The 13,329-nt window shown below is 41.2% G+C and overlaps 1 protein-coding gene across 1 annotated transcript in view; it reads left to right on the top strand.

Moving 5' to 3' along the window:
- The window catches only part of PAX5 (paired box 5), a 168,534-nt gene that overhangs the window by 51,209 nt on the left and 103,996 nt on the right, over window positions 1-13,329 (top strand). Inside the window, exon 7 of the mRNA XM_085302123.1 lies at window positions 12,982-13,157. Within this exon, the coding sequence (XP_085158249.1) occupies window positions 12,982-13,157 (176 nt within the window). The remainder of the gene's footprint in view (window positions 1-12,981; window positions 13,158-13,329) is intronic.

The following is a 13,329-nucleotide window of genomic DNA, read 5'->3' as shown; positions in this document are numbered from 1 at the left end:
TTATAAAAGAAGCAGAACCATGAAATATAAACATACATTAAAAAGATGTTATTTTTCTTAGATAACAGAATGCTTTTGGTCTTATTCTGTTCTGCAGTTTTTTAAAAAAGTCAAGAGCACAGAATTGTGAATGCAGCCAAGATGCCAAAATAACAATAATAAAAGCTAACATGATGTTTAACTGCCATTGCAGTTAAACCAACGTAACATTTAYCTGTGCCCTTGCATGCATCTGAAATATGTCTGTCCCCACCACCATACTGCCATCTGTGTCATTCCATAGGGCATGGGCCTGTCCGCATCACATCCTCACACTGTTCACCRAAAAGCTGACCAATGCAAGAGCAAGTCCTTCTAACAAATTGGGTCTTTTAACAAGGACTAATGCCACAGTTACTTGCAAATGACCACATTGTACCAATACAACAGTATGGTACTTTAGATTCATCTCTGTACACCCACCCAAGATTACGGACTGCCCCATATGCCCTCTTCTCTTCCCTTTCAGTATGAAATTAAGTAGGAGTTAGAAATTTTAAAAACTGAATTTAATGTTTGAGACTTGTTTGTCTTTGACTGCGATGGAATTGTAAAAGAAAATGAGGTGCTGAAAGTTGATGAAGTCTGAAAGTAGCCATGTAAAGCCAGTATCTGAAGGGTACAGAAAATATGTATTTGTTTGTCTCTTTGTGTCAGAACCACAGACCCTGGATTTTAGTGCACAGGATTTTGCTCCATGAACAATATTTATGCAAGGAATCTCCTGTGTGGTAGACTGGGATGTGTAGGCAGATGGCCGGATCACAGCTGTGAGAGCTAGGGGTATTGGAGAAGCTGTGCCCTCGCTTCTGGAGGAACGTGTTAGGGTTGAGGGAAGACAGAAGCTTCCCTGCGTATGGTGGGTTTCAGCCAGGAGGAGATCTGGGTACTCCATTGCGGTGATGTTTTCCAGAGCAATGTTGTACCTAAGGGGCATCTAGTTGTGGCATGAGTAGGAACCTGACAGACCATACCACAGACAGCAAATTGTACTGTTAGTCCCTTAGCTGTGCTTGGCTGTGGGACCCAGTTGTAGGCTTAGGTTCTGTGTTATTTCACAGAATCGTGGAATCACAGAATGGTTGAGGTTGGAAGGGACCTCTGGAGATCATCTAGTCCAACCCCTCTTACTCAAGCAGAGCCACCTAGAGCGTGGTAGATAGGATCGCATCCAGGCAGGCTTTGAATATCTCCAGAGAAGGAGACTCCACAGCCTCGCTGGGCAACCTGTGCCAGTGCTCTGTCACTCTCACAGTGAAGAAATTCCTCCTCATATTCAGGTGGAACTTCCTGTGGTTGGGTTTGTGCCCATTGCCTATAATTCTTTTACATGGGATTACTGAAAAGAGTTTAGCCCTCATCCTCTTGACACCCTCCCTTCAGGTACTTGTACACAYTGATMAGATYCCCCCTCAGTCTTCTCTTCCCCAGGCTGAACAGGTCCAGCTCTCGCAGACATTCCTCAGAGGGCAGACGCTCCAGCCCTCTGATCATCTGTGTAGCCCTACACTGGACTCTCTCCAGCAGCTCCAGGTCTCTCTTGTYYTGGGGAGCCCAGAACTGGACACAGTACTYGAGATGAGRCCTCCCCASGGCTGARTASAGTGGCAGGATTTGGTTAATGTCAGTGGCTGACTTAAGTGGCACCAAGAAATCACCCCAGTATCTGTCCTTCAGATGCTTGTTTCTGACTGGGTGCCTTGGAATTTGATGGAGCTTCACACRAAAGGCGGACAGAGTATAGGGAAACTCCATACCCCTCCATTTTTGTTAGTTTGAATAGAGAGATGATGACCAGCTAACAGTAATGTTAGTGTATCTGTAGGCACTTGACTCCAGAATGTCCTCCTCTTGGTGCTGGGTGTGTTCAAGTACTGAATAGAAAAGCAGGTACAAACTCTAGAAAGCTTGCAGACTGTGGCAAGCATGAGACAACACAGATGCGTTCAGGCAGACAGAAAAGGTAGCTAAAGAAAAATGGATACACACATACAGCTTCTGGATGTGAGAAGTAAATAAAAATTTCCGAGATGTGAAAACAGATATTACTCAATAGTAGAAGATTTTTTAATTTTTTTTTCCAGTTAATGCATACAATTAAAATATATCTTTAAACTTATACTTCCTGTAACCTGTAATTATCTATGTTTACATATTATATTATATTTTGTAATGTTGAATAGGAATTATTCCTATATTTTTTGCCTAGTCATGTGCTGAATTCAATAGAGACGTTTCTTTGCTTGGTTGTAAGCATGTACATTTTCAGACTTGAGATCACAGTTTGTGTGTTTTTTTTTTTTTTTTTTTTTAATGAAGCTTTGTTTAAACTAAGCCCATGAAAAGATGCAGCTTTTTTTTGTGTGCTGTTTGTGGGTAGCAGGATGGAGAATGTGAGTTGATGCCTTCCATTTGAGGATGATCCACAGCATCTATCTGGCCAGATACAGCCAGACAAGCTGCATCCTGCTTAGTAACTCTGTTTCTATCTGTGTGTATAGTAAATCCAGCCCTTTTCTAGAGGCTGGTGATATTGCTTCAATGTTTTGCCAGGAATTTGCTTTTTAAGAGGTGTAACATTTCTACTTAGAAGTCCACAGCAAATTTTAGAACCTTTGCGAGGCTCTTTGACACCACAGAAGAGGAATGTTTTCCTCTTCATTTATCCTGAATCTGTCAGAAAACAGGCTGGTGAGGGTACATTGCTGCTCTTGGTGTTTTTAAGGTCAATACGTCAAATGTGTGGGATGTAGGTGAGCTCTTTGCTGCTATTTTCTCCAGGTAATTTCCCAAAAGGTCTTCTGCCAAACGTTCAAGGTGATACATAGAAATTTTGCTTTGCTTTTAAGCTTTGCTTTACTTTCAAATTTTCATGGAAAGATTAGTTTTGACCAATTTCAACTGAACAGCTTATATTTTGCTCATCAAAGGTCAGCTTCTGGGAAGAGAAGAAAGCTGACAATCTCTGTCTGCTCCAACAAAACCTACAAAACTTCTTTGTGTCACTCATCATCTAGCTTTTATTAGCGGTGTGAAACGTCAGTTGTTTGTGGTGTTTTTTAGCTTCACTGCCCTCTTTTAAACTATATTGTTTTATTGAATGGTTACTCCTGTTTACAGAGATTTGCCCTTGGATTTACTTTTATACTTTGCACCATTTTTCTTTGGCTGTCAAATTTATGTCTTTTCTCCTTTCCACTTCCTCATTTAATGCTGTTCTCAAAAAACCTTATTCATATATTTRCTAGGGACCTTTATAGTGACAGCCTGATCAGCAGGATTTCTTGGACACCTGACCTTCATCTAGCTCTGTAGTGGGTGTCACACTTTCCAGGCTACTAAACGTTTGGAGAAAAAGGAAGCTTTTCCCTTCTCATTTTATTGCTGTTGTCATTCAGTGGTGTGTGTGCACCTGGACAGTTACAACTGTCTATCCTACACAGTTCTTCTCTCTAGACATCCTAGTGAACCAAGCCCTCAGTGCAGCAGTATTTTTCAAAGTTACAGATTATCTTCCTATCAGTCATAATAGGAGGTCAGTCTGGCAAGTCCGAAGCTGAGAAGACATGATTTCATCTTCAACCTGCTCTTTTCTGTATTACTGAAACATACACAGAAATATCTTTTTTCTAAAAAAAAAAAAAAGGTGGGAAGACGTGTTATTACTTGATATTGAAGTAGGCAATGTTAAAATACCTTAGATGAGCTTTTAACAGTCATTTAAAAAATATTTCCAACTGAGAAACAACAAACTGAGTACATGAAAAAATGGACATGTCTCTATAGTTTGCTGCCAAACACATCTTATAAAMATGGACTAGGAAAAAATCAATTTCTCATAATCATTTATTAATAAAGTAGTCATGACTGTTATTTTATTTGAAGAGTTACTAGATTTATATCTCCCCTTAAATACTATAGAAATCGCAAAAGTTTTAACCTCATTCATGTATGATGTTGCAGCTTGGCTTAGAGGTCTTGCTGTCTTGGGCAGACTGCCCAGTGGGCTTGTTCAGTAGCTACAGTCACACAGGAATTGTGTGTCTCCGAGTCAAATCATACTGTGCTGTGCTTTGTGAAGAGGGAGGGTGGGAATGTCAATGAGTCCACCCCTTTTTATTCACCCTCTTTGTTTTTAATCTTTATTTCCAGTTCTGACTTCTCTCCCAGAGGGTGAGGAGGAAAGGTATCATTGACATTTTTCAGGACTCCTTTTTAGAAATAAAACTGTATTACAAGAGCAATCATGAAAAACACACCGACTCTAACAGTCCTTCCAACCCCTACTGCTCAAAAATCTGATGAACTCTTCCCTTTCCACCTCTGCATTCGGGATTGACTGACTCAGCAGCTATGGTAGTAGCATACAGTGGCTTCTCTTGTGCCCACCAGGAAGAGTGCTGTGTGGAGGTTAAAGGAATAAATGTGGTAATTTGATCAACCGTTCGTCGTGTTCGGAAAAGGTGCTCTCCAGCATATGAAGAATCCTGATGGCTAAAGGAGTAGGCACTTCTAAACCAAGAGCTTTGCCACTGCCCTCAGAGAAGAGTAAGTGAAGGTCCAGAGAGCCACAGGGAGCCCGGCTCCCTTCTGCCTAGCTCAGTTCTAGCTACAGCTCTGCTGAAGAGTAAACCAAGACCACAACTGTTCTAGCCTGCATGGGCCCTGGATGGTCTGTACATCTGCAGAGGTATAGCATTGCAATACTTCTTCCGACCTAAGTGGAAACTCTCCAGAGAAATAGGGACTGTCAGCTTAGCCAGGCAATGAGTGCGGAAGGCAGAGGCAACAGCAGGCGTATTTCGCTCGTGCAAAGCCTAGGGTTTGAGCACACTCSGGCCTGCTCACAGAGCCCTTATAGGTGCACAAACAGTCCTGCTCCACTCAGCGGCACTATTTACACAACGGTTTGTGCAGACGGAGAGGCTGTCAGGATCACAGGAGTCAGCCCTGTGAGGATGTGAGTGTCCCACAGCTCCTCACCTGACCGTTCTGAAGGCAAGCATGGGGTGAGGAGTCAGTTGCGGGGCTTTGTAGACGTGAGCTAATAGGTTATGTAACAAAACGTCTCCATGGCTGCCGCAGCGTTAAAATCACAGCAAAGGAAAGAGATGGATTGTAATCTCAGAGACTGTTAGATAGATGTCCTTAATCAGCTTGCAGGTTCACGATTTTGCAGCTATGGAATTCAGCTCTGCATGCAKAACAGTGCTGTAGACTAGGATCTTTTGTGTATAAACACATGGCTCTAGCTCTTACATTAGGAAGGACCTCCAGCTGCCACAGAGAACTGTGACAAATGCTCTCATAGTGGAGAGGAGCTCCATCATTTCTCAACAAAACACAAGAGACGGCCATTTGATGATAAAAACACTAATAGCTTTGCTGTAGATTATTTTTGTAAGAATGACACTGACAGGCATATGATACAGCTCAAGTCCTCCTTTATTTCATTTCTACCCTCTCCTGGAACCATTGCAAAAGGCAGAACTGAGAATACAAGTGCCATACAGTAGAGCTTAGATATAGGTCATGAGGTTGATGAGCAAGGCAATGCTGCTGTTGAGAAAGGGTTGCCACTACTGCTTTGAAAATGCTTCACCTCATCCCAGGGAAGAAATTACACTGTCAATGGCACAGCATACTCAGGCGTTCCCAAGCAATCCCTCGCTAATCTCATGTTTCTGGGCATTGTCCATGCTGGGTAGCTTGTACATAGTATGCTGGAGCTTGCAAGATGTGTTCCTCTCTGCAGTCGCTGTAGGGAGTGTCCACGTTGAGTGGACAGTAGCGGTGTGCAGTACAGGGACCCTGCAACTGATAGGGACAAACTGGTATAACTGGGCACAGTGCAGCACTGTATGAGGATTTGTAGCTGATATGATGCAGCTTGATTCACAGCACCTTGCACTGAGTGAACAAACCCTCAGATTACTCCTGGGTGCACACTAGTGCTTGTGGCTGGAGGGGCGGGGGGTGGGGAAGAGCACTGGTGGAACCCAACTGGAAACGTGCTCCTGAGTGCACGTGGGGAATGTATTTGTTTGCAGTAGCTTACTGTAACATGAAGTGAAACAGGCCACTTTGCACTCACTGTGCCAGCTGTGTCCATTCTGGAAAGTGGAATATAATAGCTCATACACTTGTCTAAGACTTGCTAAGCTCTAGATGTCAATGTGCCCTTGGCTCCAACTGTTCCTCATGCCAATTGCAAGAGCGAAGGGCAGGACTGAGGCCAGACCGGAGAGTGAATGTGACAGTGGAGGTGACCTCAGGGTGACCATGCTTCTAAAATAATATAAAATATGGGAAATAATAGCTAAATCACACCAGCAATCCCCCTCCAACTTGCAGGTGCTGTCAGTTGTGACCTGCCTAGCTCACGTGCTCCCAGCCCTAGCTCTGCTGGATTTCCAAAAGTGCTGAGCAGTGTTCAGCCTAAGGCTGGTCCCCAGAGAAAAACTATGAATGTATCTGATGGCCTAGTTCAACTTGCAGGTGCAAGGTTTATTGTGCCTGAAGGTAGGAGTGTGCAAATGTCATAATTCAGTCGTTTCGTACCTGTGTGGCCAAGTAAGGCCCAGGATGCTGGGCACAGAGGGCACAAAAACCAGAGCAGAGCTTACCAGGTGGCAGAAATTTATAACTGTTAGGTCTCTCTCTATTTTTACAGTCATTCTGACTGTAAGATCGGTAAAATATCTGTATAAATACAATGCTAAAATGGGAGTGTTTAGCAAAAATTCCCCAGGTTTTTACAAGCTTGGACACAAGACAATACATTGCAGTAGACAGATGCTGATCTCTGTGTCTCCAAGAAGAGCAGAACTGGTCCAAGTATATCTAACAGGTCAAGCTTTGAAATGAAGAAGCAATAAGCCACTGAAATGGTACTATCACCAAAACATGATTGATCAATTGAATTCTATCAGAGACAGTGGGCAGTGAGATTAACTCAGGCCTGATGGGTTCAATGAGTTAAAGCATGATGTTCATTTCAGCTTCATTTCACCAGTCTTTGCTTGTGAAATTGGTCAATCAATAGAGGTTGAAGATCATATATATATATATCGGTGACCATCTTATAGGGAATATAATCTAGTGTAGTCGGCTCCTGACTCCGGCTGCCTTCAGTGGGTAATGGAGACAGAGCAGAGACTCTATCAGTGCCATCGAAATGGCCTGATATCTTTTCCAAATGAAAAGTATTTTTGGATCTCTGATGATATGTCTTTTTTTTCCTCTTTCTCACTTTGATCYWTGGCAAAACCCATACCCATCTTTGTGAAATACAGTGATTTCTCTCAAAAATATTTGTGCAGTGATCAGTTACATACGCTTCAAAATATAAAGCTTTTTTTAGTGACAGTGTCCTCTAAAAAATAAATAGTTTAGAAAACTCAAATAGTGTAAATGTAGAGATCTCTCCCAGTGTATGTGATTCTGAAGCCAATGCTTTACTAGGAAGAGCAAGAAGCTGTTTGCTGACAGATGCACACAGTCCTTAGAAGGTGGTATGAAAATTCACTTTATATTTTAAACAAAGCCTTCCAAGTGGTAATTAAACGAAGTCTTTATCTTCTCTAGACTAATTTACAGGCAGGATACAAGGAAACAAATCACCTTTTTGCCTCCTGGTAATATTTCATTTGCTTCATAATGTTTTAAATGTAGTGAATAACATCTTTCCTAATTAGCCAGCATCTCCCTGTAAGGTGGAGTAATTAGGTATGATACCAGGTAATGAAGTTGGACAGTATAAATTAGAGACAGAAACTATGTCCTTTATGAATACGGGCTGTTCATGATATTGGTTATTTACCTCCTTTATTAACCCTGTAAAACCATATTGTTAAAAACTCCCCCAAACCTAAAACCCTAAAACCAGACTGCGTTTTCTGCAGAACAGAAGTGTATTAGACAAATATTCCACAGAGATGTGTGTTTTATGGTACATTATTATTATTAATAATGCTGAAAATATTATTCCAGTTGAATTTAATCATGGCAYCGATTTATCAGTTGCTATCACCTGGCTTAGACTTATTTACACCAGTTGGGAATTTGTCCCATACTATTCCATAGTGCTACTTTATACTGAAATAATTAAATGTGATATTGTCTCTCTCTGAATACAAAAGAAAAAAGAAACAAACTGAAGTTGATCTTTTTTCTTTATTTCAGTGTTTGTACTGATATTTTTATAATTTGCCTTTTTTAACTTCTTTAAGCTTTAGGACTTTTAAAAATGCTGTGGTGTTTTATGAGAACTAGCTAGTGTTATTTGTTCTCCTTAATTAGATCTATAGTTTTAGAAGTGCGTAAATAAAACACTGTTTTCAAACAAGGGAGTTAAATGGTGAATATTGTTAAAAATCTGTTTTAGACATATTTAGTAATTCCATGTTTCCTATTGTTTCAGAAAACATGTCAAAGACATGTGGTTAACCATGAAAGTATATTAACAAAAAAAATAGATCACAATTTATCAAATTTCTTAAACTAATCTTGCCATTTGTTCATGTCTCCACAAAATARCTTCCTCTTAAGTATCTAAGACCTAGTATTTCTGACAGTTCAGACAGCCTTCTGTCAGCAAGATCCATACATGATATCTCTCCATACATGATATCTCTTCTCAGAGGTGGAGCTGTTCTTTGCTTCTCTCTTTCTAGACTATTCAGACCTCTATTAACTGTAAGGAATCTTTTGCTAGTATGTAATATTAGCATTGTATTAGCCTTCAGGTATCTGAAATCATGGCACTTTCTTTAGAACAGTGCCCACTTCTGTTGTTAAAACATAGGTCATTTTTCTAGGTAAAACATGAACACGAAAGCAGTTGTCCATGTTGCTCACAATTCATAGTGAGAAGAGACTGTTTTTATTTTATTTTATCTATTTTTCTTGCAAAGACCCAGTAATTAATTTGGAACAGGAGAGGATGTTTGTGGGAATTTGCCCTATGTAAAGATGTACTCTAACACCGTGAGTTCTTGAACTATGAATCACAGGCTGGATTATGACCTGAGCTTTGTGCTCACATGAAAGACTCCTAAGCAGTATCTGGAGGCTGGTTGTATGGGAACGGCTCATGTAAAAGCAATGGAAAGGCTGGTAAAGCAGCAGCACTGCCAATGGAGCAGATGCAGCACGTGATGGGACTTCATGCTAGTGTAGACCAGGAGGAACATACTCCCTCCTTGGAGTAGGGGCAAATCTGAAAGGATGAGCTGCAGAGAAATACCTGGGAAACACAGTGCTTTAGGTGTCATGTTAGGAGGGAAGTATGTTATATCCAAGAAAGTTGTCTAAGGGCACGTTCTTGTCCTATCTGTATACTCTACTATAGATAAAGGATGAAATATTTATTTGAGAAGAATGTCCTCTTCTGAGTTTTATCTGCATTCTTCATTAGCATTTCTGGAAAGATGCCATTGGAGTAGGAACTAATTGTTTTGCAGGGTAGGTGTGCACATTCGTAGAACTACTGTCAACAAAGCATAACCCTCCTCGGTAGATGCATTGATTGTATGAAAAATGTTTTTACCACTCCCTGGAGCCTATTTATAACTCATACTGTTCCAAACCTGCCAACGGTATTTTAATTATTGGAGATGTTCTAGTGTATTCAAACAATGCATAATGCTAATGGTAATTATCTCACATTTATATAATATCTAGCAGCCAACTGCATCTCAAAGACCTTTATGAACTTTTAGATACCATGTGCAGCATACGGAAAGCCCTTTACTTGTGAAATCCAGCACTTAGTTGCTGGAGTTAGTGAGTTTGAGAAAGAAAGTGGAAAGAACTGAGCGTCCTTTTGTTCAGGGGATGTGGAGAGGGAAGAAGAGGGAGAGGAAAAGGGCGAGTGAGGTGCAGTTCCCAAAGTAGGATGTTCTGGACAGTGACAGGCCATCCTGATAGTTTCAGAACTGCATCATTTCTTCCCAGGGACTGCCCTGAGAGCAGACCATATATGCATTGCTCTTTCATTTCAGAAGAAGCGAGCTGTGTCAGAAATCACCTGTGAAAGACTTATCCCATTCCAGATTCTTGCGATGGCCTGTGAAGGTCTTACAAATACAGAAGTGAATACAGTCCCACAGTATTGGGAAACAGCCCTCTCTGACGTGCTATGCAGGCTTCACTTTCCACAGGCATAGCAAATCCTAGTTTTGAATTTCAAAATCCTCCCAAACTCCCCCACTATCCTCCTCTGATTATACCCTTTACTATAACTACCCAGTGGTGCCTGTACTTGGTCCCAGCAAAGCAGCCTGCCTGGATAATCCTCTTGGTTGTTTCTGGATTTCTCTGATACTGACTGCCTGCATGTGTGAGTTTCCCTTCCAGAACAACCTGCATGGAGATCCTGTTCTTTTCCTATTATTTCTTAAGACACCTCAGTGGCAGGTTCTGCAAGGGGACACCTGCCTGGAGTTCACTGGAAGGAAAGACAGTCAGGGATGGATTTGACTGAGTCAGAAATGCTGTCATTTGATAGCATCCCTCTCCCATGCCTTTCCTAAGTCTCTTAAACTGCCTGCTTCTTAAGCAGAGCTGGCAGAGCACAGCACCTAGCATGACAGTGTCCTGAGCCTGACACAGCCGTGTCTGTCACTTAATGAAGCTGCCGACAGTAGAGTTAATATTTGTTTGGCTCAATCTTTTCCAAATGTATTTGCAAGAAAGAAGTCTGGAGCTATGCTCAGTGCATACGTTTTGTAACGCAAGTGTTGCTGGTAAAACATGAATCTGCTGCACCGTATTTAAATATGATCAGATCTCATTACACCTGGTCTTTGGCTGTGCAAACAATGCATAAACAATATTGGAGTCAAGGAGAACATTTTCCAGGTCATACCATATCTTGCATCATTTTACTTGCTTTCATCACTCCCATTGGAACAAAATTGTGTAAAGCTTTAACTTTGATGCCAAATAGTAAAAAGCATCAGTTTAACCTGAAATTTAAAGCCAGCATTTCTATGCTGCAGAGACTATGTCTCCCTGGCCTTTTGCTACCATGCAGCTAGCAACCAGAATTTTAATTTTATAAGCCGTGCTTGACTAAACCCAGCACTGGGTCTATTAGATAATATTTGATTTGGAATAGTAAAAAAAGATTTAAAGATACATTGCTTTCTTACATTGCTTTGTATCATTTCACATCTCTGTACACAAGCTTACAGAGCTGCTATTCAGAGGACAAGTTTAGATTTTTTCTTCCATGGAATAAACTGAACCTAGCACTCTACAAAAGCTTACATTGTCTATTCTTGGTTTTAATTACATTAATTTGTCCTAACAGGTAAATGTATAGCTGTTGTGACCTAAATTATTGAACTGAAATTTAGAATATTGTTTCATACACTAATTGCCTGTTCAGAGTCAACGATTCGTTGTGGAGATTGACCTAGCTTTTAAAATGTATTTCTATTTGTTGGCTTCCTAGTCTGAGAGACCTGTCTTAAAGGAGCCTTCCTTTCTCATTACTGGTGCACAGCAGTTTCTGAAAAATTCAGCTGAGTGGGATGATGACTGCTCAAATTAATAGCCTTTTGTAAAAAAATCTTGCCTTCTGGGCGTCACTCACAGTACTGATGGCCAGCCATTTTTGGACTGGTGCCTGCACCAGGAAGGTATTTTTACACAGATCTCCTTTGTTACTTTTCATCAGAAATTTGACGTAGAACCCATTGTAAAAGAACGAAGTGCTGTTATTCGTCTGTAAACTTCTTAGACAAAAAAGCCACAGGAACACTGATGATAATCTTATTGTTAAGTATACATTTAATTTGTACTTCTCCAAACCATATTGGCATTGGGATTTTATTTTTGAAACATTTCTTCCCCCCCTGTCCAGTGCAATGTTGGCATCAGGAAAATCTCCTAATATTTACTGTTGTTCTTAGAGTTCCACCTCCTGGAGTCCTGGGAATATTGCAGACCTCAGCCTTCATTACAGAAAAGATATGTTTCTAGCACTGACATTTGAAGGAATAGGTAGAAAACCACTGCGAACCTTCAAAGGCAAATTGAAATAAGTCTCCATATTGCAGGTTTTTTCAAAGTGCTAATCTAAACATTTTTCAGAGTGGTACTGTGGCTATTTTCCCATGAAGTGGACAGTCACACTAACAAGTTCTGCTAAATCTCTACCATAAGAAGAGAGCTAGAAAATTCTAGCCTTTCATCGTGTCTATAAAATGAAGAAGTGCGAAGTGAAATTATTGTGAGCCGGGAGGATGCACCAGGCCAGGCCTTTTTAGGCCATTGTGTTGATGAGCCTGAGTCCCAGGGACATCCCGTTTTGGTGGGACTGCGGTTAGACAGTCCCCATGTGTCAGTAATCGTCTGGGTAGTGCTGCAGATACAGATGGTCTTGGGTCAGGAGTCGTTGTTTCCTGACATAAGCACATAGTACAGAGCAGAACATGGCATGGGAGTTGAGTGCTTCTGGAGAGCAGCAATACCTACGCTGTGCTGGAAGGACAGGGATGAAGCATATGGACAGAGTCTAGGAAAAGCAGTTTTGCTATAACTGATTTGTATCAACTGCTACACTAGTATCAGGTGGTGTACGTGCATTCCAGTGTCTCCCTGGATGTAGGAAGAGATTAGAGATTCAGAAATGTTATCATCAAAGTGCTGTGAGCCTACATGTGACCATTACCCTTTGTCCTACCTTGGAACTGTGTGTGAAATCATTGATGGTAAAATGCATTAAGGATTGGCTATAATGTAATTACAGTGTAATGGACCAGTACATCTTCTGGAGATATGTAGCTTTCTCTTAACTCTCTCTCGAAGAGTCTTTTCATTCTTTTAGCATACTGACACCCACATTTACTCAAAGGATAACGAGAAACACCACTGCTTCGGTCTTGTCATTGCAATGCTTATTTATTCTGTGTTCTTTGTCCTCTTTGAAAGGTATTCAGGAGTCTCCAGTTCCAAATGGACATTCTCTCCCAGGTAGAGATTTTCTTCGGAAACAGATGCGAGGAGACCTTTTCACTCAGCAGCAACTAGAAGTGTTGGACCGAGTCTTTGAGAGGCAGCATTATTCTGACATCTTCACAGCAGCTGAACCCATCAAACCGGAGCAGGTACTATTGAAAACATTCGGAGTGTTTCAGATGTGCTTTCTGGTTGCAGAGGTCTCCTTGCTGGAAACCTCCAAACTCCCAGTGTTCAGAATCTCTGTACAAAAACGTGGTACAGCAGGCACTGTATCAAGCTCTTCAGCTAAGTGCATGGCAGCCCTAAAAGGATGAATTT

Source organism: Rhea americana, unplaced genomic scaffold (genome assembly GCF_003343005.1).
Source record: "Rhea americana isolate MKP2758 unplaced genomic scaffold, rheAme1 scaffold_186, whole genome shotgun sequence".
Lineage (NCBI taxonomy): Eukaryota > Metazoa > Chordata > Aves > Rheiformes > Rheidae > Rhea > Rhea americana.
The sequence above is the reverse complement of the archived record's forward strand: the minus strand, read 5'-3'. Positions and strand labels throughout refer to the sequence as shown.